This window comes from Octodon degus, unplaced genomic scaffold (genome assembly GCF_000260255.1).
Source record: "Octodon degus isolate 3935 unplaced genomic scaffold, OctDeg1.0 scaffold00004, whole genome shotgun sequence".
Classification (NCBI taxonomy): domain Eukaryota; kingdom Metazoa; phylum Chordata; class Mammalia; order Rodentia; family Octodontidae; genus Octodon; species Octodon degus.
The window spans coordinates 28,896,803-28,915,048 of NW_004524580.1; the positions used below are offsets into that span (position 1 = coordinate 28,896,803).

Sequence of the window (18,246 nt, forward strand, 5' to 3'; positions counted from 1 at the left end):
GATGAAGTTCGACCCATCATGATCCAGTCACTTTTCCCAAGCTCATTGTCAGTCAAGTCTTAGACACAATGAGTCTCTAGGAGACCATCTCCTCTCCAGGCCATGACACTGTTAGGTGAAACGTGAAGTAATTTGTTATGAGCTGCCAAACCAGCAAACAAGTGAGTTGGGCTCCTTTCTGCATGATACTTCGAATCACCACTGCTTGCCAGACCTCTGCTGTGGTCCTCACTGGTCTGCACTGAACAGTGATGTGGCACAGTCTGCCTTACCTACTTGTCCAGGCAGTTGTGAGGCTTATGGTAGCGGGGAAGAAGAGGTCAAAAGTGCTTCTTGGGAAATTATGAAAACGATGAGATGCTTAACAGCAATGGTGCTGTGCGCTTGCACATTGTAGTTAGCAGCTTTGTTTTTGTTAGGTGAGGTCTTACTACAATTTCCAGGTTGAATTTGAACACTTGAGGCCACGTGATTCTCCTGCCCTCAGCCTCTCAAGTGTTGGGACTGCAGAAATGAGCCATTGTGCCCAATTCCGGCCATTAAAATGAAATTCAAGGCCATTTTAGCATTTTGTAGGGAGCGTCTGCGCTGTGAGGAAGAGGCCCTGCAGATTTCTGTGCAGCTGGGTCGAGATGGTGAAGCTGTTCATTGGAAACCTCTCCTAGGAGGTCACAGAGCAAGAGATTCACTCACTCTTTGAGCAGTATGGGAAGGTGCTGGGATGTGACATTGTTAAGAACTATGGCTTTGTGCACATAGAGGACAAGACAGCGGCAGAGGATGCCATCCGGAGCCTGTACCCCTGTAAGTTGCACAGACTGAACATCAGTGTGGAAGCCAGCAAGGACAAGAGCAGAGCTTCCACCGCATTACATCTGGGTAACATCAGCCCCACTTGTGCCAACAAACAGCTTTGGGCCAAATTTGAGGAATATGGTCCAGTCATCGAATGTGACATCATGAGAGATTATGCCTTTGTACACACGGAGTGGGCAGAAGATGCAGTAGAGGCCAGCAGGGGCCTTGATAACACTGTTTCAAGGTGAATCACTCTCTTTGGGTGGAAAGCTGAACACAAGGCTATGTACAGAAAACAGTTGCTTAAGTGAAGGGGTTTGGAGTAGAGAGAAATGTTGGCTGGTTGGTGGTGAAAGCTTAACTGTGGATGGTGGGCTAGTTGAAATAAAGGATGGATGGGACTTAAGAGGCTTTACTTAAGGCAATTTAAGACACACAAAAAAAGCTACTTGGGTTTTGTTTGAAGTCCCTAAATAAGCCTTTTATGTGGGACATGGTGGCATATGCCTGTAATCCCAGCACCATTCCAATTTAGGAAGCTGAGGCAGGAGGATTGCTGTGAGTTGTAGGCCAGCTTGAACTACACAATGAGACCCTGTCTCAAAAACAAAAAAAGCTATGCTCTTGAAAACTTACAATTATTATGTTCTTTTTCCCTTCCTTTGGTAGTAAGGTCCATTGTGTTTCACTGTGAATTTATTGCCTCAGTACAGTATATGATATGCAAGAAGCCAATTAAAAACACTTCTGAGAGTGGAATTCCTGCAAAGCTGTTCCACTTTACCTCAGTCAGCTCCTAGCTTTTTAGGAAAGATCACTGGTTTTTAAAAGGGCACAGCTCTAGTTGATTTTGCGAAAAGCTGTACCAGAGGGTTATGTTTTGAAAACCAGTCTAGAATTAAAAAGTTTGATTTCAGGAGTATGGAGAGGTATTGGAATCAAGGACAGTAAGGGCATGTTTTAAAGTGGTTTTTGCTAAGCATGGTGGCTCACACCTGATGCCAATACTGGAGGAGGCTGAGGCAGGAGGATTGCCATTAGTCTGAGGCTGGCCGGGGCTACCTAGTTGAAGGCCAATCTGAATTGCATGGTGAGACCCTGCCTCAAATAAAACCAAAAAAAAAAAAAAAAACCCATATGATTTTGGTGGTGCACTGACAATATCTTTGAATAATTTGGTAGGTATTGTTATTTTGGAGCTGTGATTAGAGGTATTGTTTTTATGCCTGGGGAGAGTAGATTTTGAACTTCCTTGCCACGCGGGGTAATTGTTGCCCACTAAACTCTCAATTGTTTCCACCTGCACTTTGAATCCCTAGTGTCCAAAAGTCTTTTCCCTTTGGTTGTAATTCTTCTTTTTTAAAAAATAATTTTATTGAGAAAGAAATAGCAGTGAGGCAGTTTCAAAACAGGTTACTAGGACAATTACAATAATACATGGCATATTGTTGTCTTCATAGTAGTTTTTTAAAATTAATTTTATTGAGAAAGAAATAGCAGTGTAATTCTAAATTACAGTGTATCCCATAACTCATGAGTATGTTTCAAACCTATGCTCTGACTATGTTAAGATGAACAAGACAGTACCCCCTAGACTCCTCTTGTGTTTTAGTGCCATCTTTGTTGTTAATTTTTCGTAAATTTGGGTCTGTCTTATGATCTGAAGATCGGACCATGTAATGGGTGCTCTGTGTGTCATGGGCATTGCTGTGTGTTATTTTCTTAAAGAATGTTGCTGTTCTCTCGGGTCTAGTTGCTCTCCTTTAAGTGGCAAGATGAGGATTATTTTGTCTATGACTTACTTGGGAGCAAAGTTTGCTCTTGAGAGTTACAGATACAATATCTAAATTTTGGACACTTCCACCCTGTCACCTAGTCATGGAAGTAATATCTGCTAGCAACAGTCAGGGGAGGGTGAGGAAGACAGTGTGGTCTGTTCAAGAATGCCTGTACAACTGGGAATCTGAACCATAGTTAGCTCTGTGGTAGTTCATGCTTATTTTCACATCATTTTTCATAGTATCACTCTTGAATTTTTCCTCCCCTGTGGTGCTGGAGTGAGCCTAAGACCTCAACATGTTATGTAAATGATCTCCCACTGAGTTACATCTTCAGTCCCTTTACTTTTTTGGAAGGAGGTCCTACTGGGACCTGAGACCCCGTGCTTTACTATTAAGTTACATCCTGACAGCCTTTTTATTTATTTTTTTGGGACAGAGTCTCACTATGTAGTTCAGACTGTCTTTGCGTTCACTGTGTAGCCCAGGTTGGCCTTCAGCTTACGGCAGTTCTCCTGCCTCAGTTTTCCCTGTGCTGGGATGATAGGCATGTATAACCACATCTAATAGACGTTTTTAAAATTTTTTTTGGTAGAACTGGCAGTTGAACTCAGGACTTATATCTCCAGGCCCTTTTTAATTTTAAGTTGGGTTTTGCTAAATTTTCCAGGCAGGACTTAAATTTATGATCCAGATGTATCACCACACCGTACAAATTATATACTTAATACTGTTATAGTAAAGTGTGTGTGTGTGTGTGTGTGTGTGTGTTGAGCACTGATACATGTGAAACTTTTCCCTTTTAGTTTCTCATTGTTGGTAGAAAGAATAATTTACCCACTTACAATCTATTTCAAGGCTGGGGAGATAGCTCAGTGGCATAAGTGCCTGCCTGGCAAGTGCAAGGTCGAGTTTGATCCCTGGTACCACAAAAAAAAACAACTAAAATCTATTTGAAATGTTAAAAAAATTCAATAATATATTTTGAAAAACTACACCTAATATTTAGATAGTAATGATGATAGGCTGAAAATAAATCTGTAATCTTTGGGAGGGGTCCATGTGTGCAAATTTATATTTACCAAGTGTTATGAAAACATACTTAATTTTGGTATAAAAATCGTACAGTTCAGAAACACAAAACCAGGTTAATTGGACTTCAGTACTGCACTCTGCTGCAGTGGATGGGGCTAGCAGTGTTCGCTGCAGATTGCAAGCAGTGTGGTAGCGTCAGGAGAACTCTTGTGATCACATGGGTTTCCGTCCTGGCACCACCAAGAACGTTGTACAGGGACTTCGGAGAAACTCTTGAGCCAGCCTCAGTTTCCTCCTAATGTAAAGTGGGAATATCTGTTTGATAGTCTATTTTGTCAACTCACTTTTGTATCCTGCTTGGGAGAATAACATGCGATTCTAAAACTCCAGTCAGAAAAACAGGTGCAGGAGCAATTATAATGGAGTGGAACAGAGGCTCCTGCAGCAGAGGGGTGTGAAGATCCCTTCTGGAGTGCCACACCCAGCCTGAGGCAGAGCGCACAGTGCCAACTCATGGTCAACTCACTGATGTTTGATGTTAATTTCTCTTCACTCTGTTATCAGTTTGTCACTGTTTCTAGTGGGCATTTCAATGAAAGCAAATATTAGTATCCAATCTTTTTTTGTTTTTGTCTCTTGATTTTTTTGTTTGTTGGAGACACAGTCTTGCTTTGTTGTTCACCTAGACTTGAACTTGCTATGTAGCCTAGGCTCACCTCAAACTCTTGATCCTCCTGCCTCAGCCTCCCAAGTGTTGGGAATATAGGTGTACGCCACTGCACCTGGCTAGTAAACAATCTTGAAGATCAGTTGATTTTTCAAATTTCTGTGGTAGCTATCACACCTTACTTCTAGATAAGTGCTAAGTGAAGGTTTTAAAGACACAGGATTGTGTGAACATCTTGCTTGAGTTATGGTAAAGGCCCTCTATACTGGGTCATAGGATCTTAGTGTACTTGAACATAGTGGTTCAGTTCCAGAATATGGGCTATAAGACCATGTGCCAGTTTTCTGAATTCTATTGGCTCTAAGTTATGTTGGGCACAATTTGAGTCTTGATTTCTTTATATGCCAGTTTGTTTTACAAGATCCTTATGAGAAGGAAATGAGATATTTGAAAGTTTGACTCTGCATGAAAGAATTAAAATCAAACATAGGAGTTCAATGAAAAGTCTAGTGTCAGGCATGTAAATATTGGTCATCGCTATTGAGAATTACCAAGAACATACAAATTTTAAAGGCTTGAGAAAAATTCCTGATAGAAATTTTTAGTTGGTCTCTCTCTCTCTCTCTCTCTCTCTCTCTCTCTCTCTCTCTCTCTCTCTTTTTTTCCCAGAACTGGGGATTGAACTCAAGGCCTTGCACTTGTCAGGGAAGCATTTATTCCACTGAGCCATCTCCCCAGCCCCTTTATATTGGTCTTCATGTTAGGGGAGCCTGAGTAGGAGTGTGGAGTTGCAATAGTGAGTAGTTGTCACTGAGTTCAGGAGAGAAGGACCAAGATGATGTTCTTATCCTTACCTTCACTTCCTTATGAGATCTGTCACCAAATAACTGAGATAAACAACTGAGAGGAGGAAATATTTTATTTTGGCTCACGGTTTCTGAGGTTGCAGTCTATGTGTGGCCTGCACAAGGCAGAAACATGGTGGGAGGGTGTGGTAGACAAAGGCTGCTCACCTCATGACAGGAAAGAAGCAGGGAGAAAGGAGAAGAACTAGAGAGGAAGGGAATAAGGACAGTGTAGCGAAGATGCACTCCTCAGAAAGCTGCTTCCTCATGTGTCCATTCTCCTAGTCATCCATCAGCTATAAACATCAGTGTGTCAGTACTGTGATGTGGTTAGGGTCATCCTGCTCCAATCTCTGCTCTGTTCTTCACTCTGAATGGTGCTATACTAGGCATCTAGCCCTCAGTACATGAGCAGTGCGGGACACTTCATATTTCAACCATAACAGTCTCTTACCCAAAAAGGTGAATAATTTTTCACTTCATTGTTACTTTGAAGAAATGAGGATGAAACCCAGGGCCCTACACGTGTTAGGCAAGTGGTTGTTTTTTTTTTTTTTTTTTTAATATTTTATTTGGCCTCAAACTTTTTTTTTTTAAAACATTTATTTATTTATTGTGTGTGTGTGTGTGTGGCCAGCTCAGCCCACCAGGGGGCAGGGCTGGCTGGCATGTGGTGCTGGGGGATCGAACCACAGTCCCTGTGCTTTGCCAAGCTTGTTTCGAGTAGGTGCTTTAGACCACTGAGCCATCTCGCCAGCCCTAGGCAAGTGTTCTTTACCACTGATCATCATTCCCAGTCCCCAAAGAAGAATGATTTGGTCTTCAGCTCTGACACTGGTTAAAATTCTCAGTCTAACACTGATTAGATTTGATGACATTATTTCCTTGAGTAAATATCATCTTCATGTTTTGGGGGGCATTTGTGGGGTTGCTTTTTTGGTACAGGTAGAAATCTGGAACAAGCTGGCTCATGACCAACCTAGGAGCTGTACTTGCTTTGTTGTTGTAGACTAGTGTTGCCCCTGTCCCTGAGCTGGCTGGTTAGACTCGCCCATGGGTATTAGGTAGAAATGACTTTGCATTACAGAATTGGATTTTAAATAATTGCAATAGCCAAGATTATTTATAAGGAGAAGAAACTATCTTAGCTAAGCCAAAAGAGGACAATTTCTTCTAAGGAAGTGACAGTTCATGAAATCCAAGGGAAGGGGGACAGCTAAGTTTAGACAGGGAATAGCATGCTATAAAACACTCCTTCATCCTATTAAAATTTCATTCTTTTTGACCTGTCAGACTGAGGCTGTCTACATCTCTGCTCCATATTGTTAGTGTGTAGCCATCCACCATTCTAGTTCCAGGGTGCTGTAAGGTTTAGCTAGCAGCTTTTCAATACTAAAGGAAAATTATTAGGAGGATGTGGTACCTTACTGGCCAGTGTAGTTCAAGTAACTATTCCTGGTCCATTCCCCAATGGTCAGAGAGATGGGAAACAGTGTTGTACATACAGAATGGTCACGGGTCTGTCATTGTTAAAAGGGAGAAGTTGGGGACCCTGGAAATTTCTCAGAGAATGAGGAATTTCTCTGATCTGGACCTGCAGCCTAAGCAAATCTTAATATATGTTCTCTAGGGGAAGAAGTGTTTTTTTTTTTGTTTTTTTTTTTATAGGATGGGAAATCATAAGCTGTATACTAGTGCCTAATTTTTTTTTTTCTGGTGGTTTTTTACACCCATAACATAGAGCAGTGCCCTTTGCTTCCTAGCCCTTAGTGAATTCTGTCCTATTCATAGTAATTTCTTCTGTCTTTACTATGTTTGATTTTTAAGATGGGGAACTTGTGGCCTAATGCTCTTCTTCAACAACTGAATTATATGATGCTCAAGGTCATGGCTCCAGCCTTGTTTTCTTCTACATCATGGACACACCCACCCAACCGTCAGACACTAAGCAAGCTTCTCTGAATTCCAAGGTCGCTCATGCTTGTCTTTGTTCTCACAGGTTTCTGTCTCCCTCCCTCATCGGGGTAGCCCTCCTTTCCACCCATCTGTAGGGTGGGGTTGGCATTCTTGCTTGTATTCCTATCAGCCTCTATTTCGGCACTTAATACTCTGTGGTGGACTCATTCATCGCCTGTTTATTTGTTTCTTTAAGGAAGACATCGAAGTCCAATCTGTATCACCATTGCCTAAAAAATCCCTGCCATCTAGAAGACCCTTACGAAAAGGAATGAATGGATGAGTGAAGTGAGCCTCAGATCGGTGAAGTCTGATAGTGTTAGCTTTCGAGTGGTCTAACAAATACCTACTATATTCAATTTATAAAAGCAAAAGGTTTACTTGGCTCATAGATTTAGAAATTTTAGTCTATGATTTTTTGGCAACATTGTTTTGGGCCCCTGGCCGTGCATCGCAGCAAAAGCAAAGAGGGGACCAAAACTATTTAGTCATAGTTGGGAAGGAAAGGAAAGGAAAGGAGAAAGGAAAGGAACAGGGCTCTTTAATCTCCTTCAAGGGTCTGCCCACAATGACCCAAAGACTTTCCATTAGGCCCTGCCTCCTGAGAGCTCCATCTTCTCCCAAGCGTGAAGGAAGGGATCTATCTTTGATCATATGGACTTAGCACCACATTCCAGTTCTCTCTCTCTCTCTCTCCCTCCCTCCCTCTTTCTCTCTCTCCCCTCTCCCTTCTCCCTCTCTCTCCCCCTCCCCCTCCCCTCTCTCTCTGCCCCCTCTCTCCCCTCTCCTCCTCTCTCCCTTCCTACCTCCCTCCCTTCTTCCCTTCCTCCCCCCTTTGTTTCATTTTGAAACAAAGTTTTACTAAGACACTAAGTTGCCCATGTTTGTCTTAAACCTGTAATCCTGCTTCTGACTCCCACAATGCTAGGATTACAGGCCTGTGCCACCACTCCTGGATTTAGGCCTCTCTTAGCGACAGCTCTCAGAAGTTAGAAGTGTATATTCTGTTGTCATACTTCCTGGGTCTATATACCATTTACTATGCAGTTTCTTTGCTGTATGAATTTAAGGAAGTAATCTAACTTCTCTGTGCCTCAGTTTTCTCATATGTAGATGATATAATGATGAACACAGGGTCATTGTGGGGAATTAATAAGTTAATGCATATTAAATTCGTAAAATCTGGGAACAAAATACTCTAGAAATATTATCATGAGCCATCTTAGTCACTACTAGGACACTTAGTAGATCCAAGAGTATTTCCAGGGCAAAACATTGTAGGAATGGTCAGCACCCTCGGCAGCCACTGGCCCTTTGAGACAGATGCAGTCTTTGCCTAGCAACCATTCCACGGTGTGCCAGAAGAGAAAAGAAATATAAAGGTATGTGGGGTTGAGCATCGACTAGATGGTTCACCAGCAGATTCTTATGATTAACACATGGATAGGATATTTGGTTGCAGGGTCTCATTGCCATGCAGCCCGGACTTAGGATCCTCCTGCTTTCAGCCTCCTCAGTGCTAGAATTACGGGCGTGCGTCGCGACGCCCACACTCTGGCTGGCTTAGCCCACCCTGGGGCGGGGCTGGTGCAGCAGGTGATGCTGGTGATCTAGCCGCAGTCCCTGTGCTCGCCTAAGCTCGCCTAAGCAGGCACTTTAGTCCCCTGAGCTAGTTCGGTAGCCCTGTTAATCATATTTTATTGTGATTGTATTTGCTTTCAAGAGATGAAAGCGCTTTTTGGAGCTAGATAAAGACGTGGTAGAGTATTTAAATGTGTGGCTTTCTGGGGCCTCGGCCTTTTGGGCCTTGAAAAGTTGTGTTGTCAAGTGGGTGATCAGACAAGTAAGAGCCCAGGGCCGGATAGGATTTTTTTGTGTGTAGAAATGGATGAGCAGTTCCTAAAATTTATATGCAAAATGCAAAAGATCTAGGAGAGGGCCAGTCAAGTAGCTCAGCGGATTAAAATGCCTGCAAGCAGGCACAGGGGCCAAGGGTTCGATCCCCGGGCCTGCCGTGCTGGCCCCACCCCTGGGGCGCGCTGAGATGGCAGTTGAGACGGCTTGGTGGCGTGCGCCTATAATCTCAGCTCTTGGGAGGCTGTAAACAGGCAGATCACTACGAGTCCAATCTAGTAGTGAGACCCTGAACATCCTGTAGACCCTCCCTTAAAATAAAAAACTCCAAAAAACAAGTAAAAAAAAAAAAACAAAACCAAAAGATTATTAAGAGAGCCCAAATAATTTTTTAAAAGAGACAAAAGTTAAAATTTCCATTTTTCAACTTCAAAACTTACTGTATAGCTGGAGCAAGATAGTGTGATACTGGGCTAATAATAGACATATACATTAATTGAATAGAAATAAAAGTCCCAAAATAAATCTTTATATTTTTGTTCAATTGATTTTTGACAAAGATGCCAAGACAATTTACTGGAGAAAGGATAGCGTTTCTAACAAAAGATGCTGAGAAAATTGGATCATCACATGATGAACCTCAACATTTATCTCACACCAGGCATAAAACTGAATCAAAATAGACTCCAGACTTAACTAGAAGTGCTGAGATAATAAACTTCTTAGAAGCCCATGTAGGAGAAAGCCTTTGCAGCTTTGGGTTAGGCAAAGAATTCTTAGGTATGCAGAAGTACAGTTCATAAAAGAAGAAAAATTAATTGGATCTCATCAAAATAAGAAAAATATTTATTTCGAAATTAAAAGAATGAAATAGCAAACAGCCGACTGAGGAGGAATTTTTGCCAAATGTATCTCCAATAAACACGAGACATCTTTGGAACATGTATCCAGGATACGTGTCAATATACCTTGATAATAAACAGACACAAAATCATTTTAAAATGTGGAAAATATATTTAGATATAAATTTCATCCCCCAAAAGATATTTAGATGGCTAACAAGCCTCTGTAAAGATGATCCATGTCATTAATTACTAGAGAAATATAGATTAAGCCTACAGTAAGATAACCCTTATCATGCCTCTTGACTAGTTATACTGAAAAAGGCAGAAAACAAATATTGAGAAGGATGCAGAAAAGTGAGAGCCTTGATACGTGCCGGTAGGAATGTAAAACAGTACAGCCACTTTGAAAACTAATTTGGTAGCTTCTTAAAAGTTAAGCATACATGCTCCATAAGAACCAGCAATTCCACTCCTAGATATTTAGGAAGGGAAGATGAAAAACATACATCTACACAAAGACTTGCAGGGACATGTTTATTTATTTATTTATTTTTATTTGTGTGTGTGTGTGTGTGTGTGTGTGGCCAGCTCAGCCCACCAGGGGGCGGGGCTGGCTGGCATGTGGTGCTGGGGGATTGAACCGCGGTCCCTGTGCTTTTCTAAGCTTAGCTTGTTCTAAGTAGGTGCTTTGGACTACTGAGCCATCTCACCAGCCCCAAAGGGACATGTTTACAACAGTTTTATTCATACTATCCAGACATTGGAAATAACATCAATGTCCGTCCATATTTCAATAGAGGGGCAATATGTAGTGTGTGCATACAATGAAGTATTCTGTAGCAAAAAAGGGAGGAACAGACTGCTGATACATGCTGGGTCCTAAACAGACATCAGGCCCATTACACTAGATGAAAGAAGCCCAGTACCAAAATATGCACAAATGCAAAAGTAAAAATTTCCACCAGAAACCATAGATCATATACTTTATTTCTCTAAAATGGGAAGAAAAGGCAAAGAAAATAGACTAGCAGTTACCTGAGGCAGGATAGAAGGTGGTAGATGGGATTTAAAGTAAATATGAGGGATCTTCATTGGGGTGACAGAAATGTTCTAAAATTGCTCCATAATGTTGGCTGTATGACTTGGTAAATTTACAGAGAGCTGCCAGTCTGTCCACTTGAAATAAATGAATGATGTGACAAGCAGCATATGCTGCAGTGGTGTGGGTGTGAGAGAATGGCAGAGAGGAAAGGGAAGAAGGGAAAAATGAAGAGAGCTGGGGGAGACAGACAGACAGACAAACAGAGAGGGCTTTTGGATCTGCAGCTGGACTCTGGTACTTACTAGTTCTGTGATCTCAGACAAGCCCAACCTCTCTTTGCTTCATTTTCCAATAAATGGAACTGGAGAAAATAAGTAACTAATCACGAAGCAGCAGTGGAAAGATTGTGATAATATATGAAGAGCACTTTGGACCGTACAGAAAGAGAAGTCCAGTAGATCCTCGCCCTGTGTACCCATGGGGGTTTTCTGGTGTAACCTAAGTCTTAGAGAAGGACCTGCACTGTGGCTCGTGGAGAGCAGTGACTGGTCCTGTGGAAATGACTCCCGGGAAAGCCAGGGGCCTAATGTGTGTGGTTCCTCAGTCATGTCCCAGGTTGAAGCCCCAGAGCTGCACAGATGAAGGCCATTTCTTCCTGGTGACATCACTGGTGGAGGCCTCATCCTGCAGCCCATAATGTGAGTCCAGAGGCTTCTAGGTTCCACCCATTACCAGCCAGGTCCTGGTACGGTGGAGGGCAGGCGATGTGCCGAGGGACACTGTACCTTGTCTAGGGGCCTTTGATGAGCAGGTGATGCCTCAGCACGATCTAAGAACATCCAGAAGTGACCCAGACAGTGGGCAACTGCCTGCACAAACCCCAGGAGCAACGGGCAGCTTGCTGAGCACATCCAGCACACGGGGGCCTCGGGTACCTTGATGACAGATCTTCTCTATGTCAAGGACACAGGAGCCAGCGAGGAACTCTAATAGGTGCCGTTACTGACTGAGAACTCTTCTATTACATGGTCCTAGTGACATCTACATCACCTCTTTAGAAAGCCTGCTGTATTGATGAGAAGCAAACCAGTGTCTTCTAGGTGGGCTTGGCCTGGGGTTTGCATCAGGCTACTCAATGGCAAGTGGTTCTTGGAGGCCCACGTCTGCGCCAGTGACTGGCTGAACGGTAGTTTACTCTGAGTGGAACGAACAGCATGAAGTGGCGGCTGAGAGCCTGCCTGCAGGACCAGACCTCAGAAAAGCAAGGACTTGTAAATGTTTCATCAACTTCACTCTGAGCGCCTGCTCTGGCTGAGAGCCCATTAATAAGCCCAGGCAGCCAGCTGAGGGGCAGGTGTGCAGCTCGCTCTAGCGTTACCTGGGGAAGCATCACTCAGAGCCACAGGCCAGCCGGGGAGCTCAGCTGCAGACTCTGGAGCTGATCTGGGCCCCTCGTGGGCTGCAGCCCACGACAGCTTCTCCAGCTGCAGCCAGGGCAAGCAAGACGCTGTGCTCAGTCTGCGGGGTGGCTGTTTGGAGAGCGGCCGCAGGCTGCTGCTGAGCTGGGCTGGGAGCTTTCAAAGGGGCTGAATCTGCAGCTAGAAAACCTTCAGCTTCTTCTTTTTCTTTGGTGGAGAGAGAGAGGAGAGGGTTATCTCTTCCTGGACAATCTGGGGCCGGGCATCGTCTCCTTTTTGGTTTTAAGTAGTTCTCTCCATGAGCACTGACTTCCAGGTGGTCATCAAGGGAACCAACCAAAGGCTGCCCATGCTGGAAACGAGGAAAGATGACAGTTTCTGAGAGCTACTGGTAACAGCTTGGAGGTACCCTTACCCCCTTCAAAATGCCTTTTAAAGCATTTGATACCTTGAAAGAGAAAATTCTGAAACCTGGAAAGGAAGGCGTGAAGAATGCAGTGGGAGATTCACTGGGCATTTTACAAAGGTAAAGTTTAAATGTAAACTTTTGGCTGATTTCTGAGTGGCCTCGCAATACCAGTGTGTGAGACTGCTGTTTTATAAACCTTATTTTAATGAGGAGGGGATGGGTGAGATTAGCTGGCTTTGGTAACCTCTTCCAGAGCCAAAAATCTGCATGGAAGTAGAAAAAAAAGGTTCATCAGAATTATTGGGAAGTTACTAAGGAAAGTACTTTGGTTATCCAGCAGGGTAAGCACTTACGTGGTGACAGTGCACTGGTGTGTCAGGTAAAAAATTAGGCAAGAGTTCAGGAGATAGTATTTCATGTAAATTCAGTAGTAGTGAGGAAACACAATTGTCCTTTGGGTTGAAATAATTTTAAGAGCTTTTCACTTTAGTTTTCACTGTAAGTGAAAATTAAATATTTGCCATTTTAAAGCTTGTCATAAAATATAAAGTGGCTCCTGATGTACTGGTTTTCAAAGAGAAGACTAGTTGCATGGTAGTTTCAAGAAGATAACTTAAAAATATTTTACTTTTTAAAGCAAGAAATCTTATGTGGTAGCAGTGGGGAAATGTTCAGGACTATTATGCAAGTGAGGTTTTAGTCCAAGACAAAATAAATATTTTAAAAGTCAGATGTACTATTACTGCCAGGAGAGTTTGACATAAATGAATGATTTGATGTTATGTTTTAATTTATTATACTTTGTATACACAATAATAAACATCTCAGGTTTTAGAGAAGAATTGATCAGTAATCCTTATGGGTAGGATAAAGTGATCCTTTATCTCCTTTACATAAATAAATGTGAAAAATATACTTGAATAGCTTTTTATGTGTTTTAATAATCATTTCTCACCCTGATGAGTGAATATACCACCTGGCTTCTCCTTTTTTTTTATGTTATCTCTTGAATTTTAAAAACTTTTGCCTTTAAAATGGGTCTTTCTGGGCCATCTAGGACTCTCTCTGAGATTCTGCGTCTTGCATATTTCTGAGATTCTGTGTCTTTATGACACTTGTGCTCTTGCTGGAGTTGAAGTTGTCACCATTCCACTCTTGATGAGCTTTCATTGAAGAAAATGAAGTCAGGCACCTTATTACTTCAGAAATTAAACACAGAAAGGTTTCAACCAGCTCTGCTGAATTATCATGTGTAGAAGGAAACCTAGGTCGGTGAGAGCAGCATAATCCGGCCCAAACAAGTATAATGACAGTCTCTAAAAAGCTTTATCTTTCTGCTGAGAGCTCCCCAGGTGACAGGTTACTGTGGTGGCGTGTGCTTGATTAGAAATGCAAGAGGAGGGCCTGGTGGCCTCACTGGCTTATTCAAAGGCTGATGAAGGAGTCTGGCAAAGTCGGAAATAAAATTGTGCCTTTGGACCTCAGCCACCATTAGAATCACCTAACTGCTCAGTTTATACAGTGCTTGGGAAAAATACTTAGAAATCGTCTTTTGAAACTTGAACTGCTTTTTTAAAAAAATTAAATTTTTTTTTTCCAGTAGCAAATTTACGTTTAAAGAGTTGGCTTGGCTGTGTTTGCTTGGGTGAGACACATGAAAATCTCTATCAGATCAGTTTGCTTAGGGGTGCTACCAAATTAGAGATTTCCAAGTTGTGAGACTTCAGTCCTAAAACGAGCTGTGTGTCTAGGGCTCTTCGGTTTGCTGAGAATTACACCAGAGGAGAACAGAAAAGGCAGCAAAATGCTGGGGTCAGAGAATATAGTAAATGCATGCTCGATATTGCCATTGCTGTCATAATTATGGAGTGGCTTCAGAAAAAAACGCCAGACTCAAACCTCTTTTTCCAGTCATCTCTAGATGAAAGTTATTGGTAGAAGAAGGGAGGAAAAGACGCTGCTGGAGAGGGATGCAAGTCCATCCTTAGCTTTCTTGGTCTCTGGAAATAGTTAACTGAGGCCGAGGCTCCAAAGGCGAAGGGCAGCCTCCACGATAAATGCTGTGCAAAGTGCCTCCCTCACCAGGGCTCATGCCACTATGCTATGACGGGCCTTTTCTCTTTACCTTAGGGATTTTCACATAAAACCAGGCCACAATCCAGTGTGAAAAGAGAGGGGAAAAAACTCACAAAGAACTGTTTTCAGTTTTGTAAGGGGCTCCTGGAAGGTAGAAGCCCCATGCTGCAGCTTTGCAGGGAATCGGCGCTGCGGCACAGGGGACACAGCCGTCCCCTCAGGGGGCTTCTGCGGGCCACGTGATCCTCCGTGCTGCTCGGGTCAGGGGCGCCGCCGCTGCGCGGGAGAACCTGCGTGCTCACGCGCGGGCTGATTCCAGCCAGGCGTTGACGGCCGCAAGCAGCAGGCGGACAATCCATTAGCAAAGGCACAATAACATTTTATCAGGGTTGAATGAAACAGATCAGACACGCAAGCTTAAATATCGCATAGTTTCTCTTCCATGAGGCACTCCAAGTGTGATAAATGGGCGAACCAGAGAAAAGCAAGATAATAGGAAACGGAGCTGGAACTTCTGCAGAAGGGGAGCAAGAGATGGAGGGGATGCGCTGTACACATGCACCGGTTCACCACCAGGAATGCAGGCATTCTGGGCTGCAAACACGAGCTGATAAAAGCCATTACAATAGCAAGGGTAGGGAGAAGGAAGATCCACTCATGGTCTAACATTGGACCATCCAGATGACACCCGAAGCACTAAACTTGGAAATAAGTGTCCAGAAATTGGTACGCCGACTTGTTCCACTTCAGTGACAGTGCGTGTTCTCTGATTGCACATGCATAAAGAATTAGTAATGGCAATGTCCTGGGCACTGTAAACTCATTGAATTCCATTGACACCATTCAGAAGGGGCAACTGTAATTATGACTGCATAGATGAGGAAACCAAGGTAGGAAGAGATTAAATTACTCGTCTAGGGTGGGGGAGAGAGCTTGGCGGGCTAAGTGTGTGCCTGCCAAGCACAAGGACCCGGGTTCGATTCCCGGTACCACATGCTGTACTGCTGTGCCAGCTACCCAGACAGGGCGTGGTGGTGCACGCTTGTAATCCCAGCGCTGGGGAGGCTGAGACGGGAGGATTACTGTGAGGCTGAGCTGTGTAGTAAGACCCTGTACCAAACAAATGCATAAAAGATTTTTAAAAAATTGCTCGCCTAAGCTTGGAAATGGCAAAGCTGATTTCAAACCAGACATGGTTTTGGTTTTCTGTCTATGCTAATATTACTTTTTTTGTACACAACAATCGTTCACATTTTCCAAGCAAACTGTGCTCGTTTGATCCATGTGTATGGTAGATTGCAGTCAAATGAGCACACCCATGTCCTTAAACATTTATCATTTCTTTGCATTATTTTTTTTTCATTTCTTTGTATTAGGAGCAGTTGAATTCCTGTCTGTTGTTCTTCACAACATATCTAACAAATTATTGTGAACTGCAGTAACAAATTATTGTGAACCACACTGTAGGGCGTCAGAACTCACTCTTCCTAACTTTATTTATTTTATTTTTTTTTATTTTTTATTTTTTTAAATTTTATTTATTTATTTATGTGTGTGTGTGTGTGTGTGGCCAGCTCAGCCCACCAGGGGGCGGGGCTGGCTGGCATGCGGTGCTGGGGGATTGAACCGCGGTCCCTGTGCTTTGCTAAGTTTGTTCTAAGTAGGTGCTTTAGACCACCGAGCCATCTCACCAGCCCCTCTTCCTAACTTTAATGAGGTACTCCGTCCAGCTCCTTCTCTCACCTGTCTCTCCCCACTTCTTAGCATCTACGGGCCCCGATTTTACTCTTTATCTCTCTGAAAGCAACATTTAAGCACACACATAGGAGTAAGATCATGTAGTACTTGTCTTCTGTGCCTGGCAGCATTTCACATAACATAGTATCTTTCAGTTCTATCCATGTGGCTGCAAATGTCTATGCCCTCTTCCTTCCTTCCTTCCTTCCTTCCTTCCTTCCTTCCTTCCTTCCTGTTTTCTTTAGACAGGGTCTTGTTATGTAGCTCAGGCTGGCCTTCAGCTCACTTTTTTTTTTTTTAATATTTATTTATTTTTATTTATTACATTTATTTATTGTGTGTGTGTGTGGCCAGCTCAGCACACCAGGGGGCGGGGCCGGCTGGCATGCGGCGCTGGGGATCGAACCGCGGTCCCTGTGCTTTGCCAAGCTTGTTTCAAGTAGGTGCCTTAGACCACTGAGCCATCTCCCCAGCCCTCAGCTCACTTTATATCCCAGACTGGTCTTTTTTTTTTTTTGGTTTGTTTTCATTCATGTGTTTGGTAAAGGGTCTCACTTGCAGCTCAGACTTGTAGTGATCCTCCTGTTTTCAGTCTCCCAAGCACTGGGATTTCAGGCATGCGCCACCATGCCTGAACTTGGTGGCCAGCTCATTGTGCCACAGGGTCAGGACTGGCATGGCGTGTGGGACCTGGGATTGAATCCTGCTCCCTGGAATGATGGGAAAGGGGCTACTCCTTCTGTCATATTGTGTTTCTCAGATGGGTGAATTGCTCCCCCTAGGGGCATAGTATTATGATATAACTGGTGGCTTATACAACATGTCACAACCTGAAGGACAGCACCCTGCTCTCACCAAGGTTCACTTCCATGTTGGTGTCTCAGCGAAGGCTTTCACAATTCCAGCGGCTGCCATCTTCTGGAGGCAGTGTGTGGGAGGGTCAGTGGTCACGTACCCACTGTTAGGCCACCTTCCTTGCTCTGAGGTGTTAGAACAGGAGACCCATGTTGGCAAGTCTGATATTCTGTGGATCTTCATGTAGTGACACTGGGAAGGGGCCACCCCTTCATTCCTTCCTAGATTCACAGGCTAGAAAGGAAAACTCATGACAACTATGTGTCAGCTCCAGTCAGGATGGACTGTATGACAGGAGAGGTCTTTGCATGATGGAAGAGGTCTGATGTACATAGTCTGTCACCAGAAAACTGGTTATTCTCTTCCACAGTTGTGCCACACACAGGGCTCAACAATGGTGAATGCGAGCCAGTACGTAGCGTCCATCCATGCTACCATGGTTGCTTCATTCCTGAGTCCACTGCTGTAGCACTCGGTGGTGAGGGACAGATGCTGGGTACCATCAGCACGTCATGGCCTTTTAGCGCCTCTTCAGATGGACACTGTCTAGCATGCCTCCCGTGCAACCTAAAGATCTCACACTTTGTGCCTGCTTCACGGGTTGTCCATGTGTCTCTCCCCCACATCCCCTTCTTCCCAAGTTGTCCAGTACTACTCTTTAAGGTCCTGGCCTGCCAGGGAAGCCAGTCACCATTGCCTACGAGTCCATGTGCATCCTTACCTCAGGTTTCCCTTTCCATTCAAAGTGGATGACCAGGTGACTGTGCTCCCTACTGGGAAGATTTTCCCTTGTCACTTTCCTTCAGACCCACCTTTGAGTGGGGTGGCAGTGCCATTGCAGTCCATGTCCTAACTTACCATCTGGCCATCTCTGAGCCATGCGTAATTATTTTTCTTCTTGTCATTTGTTCATAGGCATGAACTAGAGAGG

At 43.6% G+C, this 18,246-nt stretch overlaps 1 protein-coding gene and 1 pseudogene across 1 annotated transcript in view; both read left to right on the forward strand.

Annotated features, from left to right (window-relative positions):
• The first annotated feature begins 632 nt into the window (after positions 1 to 632).
• On the forward strand, positions 633 to 1,218 carry LOC101587607 (annotated as a pseudogene).
• An 11,423-nt stretch (positions 1,219 to 12,641) lies between these two features.
• Positions 12,642 to 18,246, forward strand: part of Slc17a8 (solute carrier family 17 member 8) — a 69,514-nt gene continuing 63,909 nt past the window's right edge. Inside the window, exon 1 of the mRNA XM_023717532.1 lies at positions 12,642 to 12,764. Within this exon, the coding sequence (XP_023573300.1) occupies positions 12,664 to 12,764 (101 nt within the window). The 5' untranslated portion in view covers positions 12,642 to 12,663. The remainder of the gene's footprint in view (positions 12,765 to 18,246) is intronic.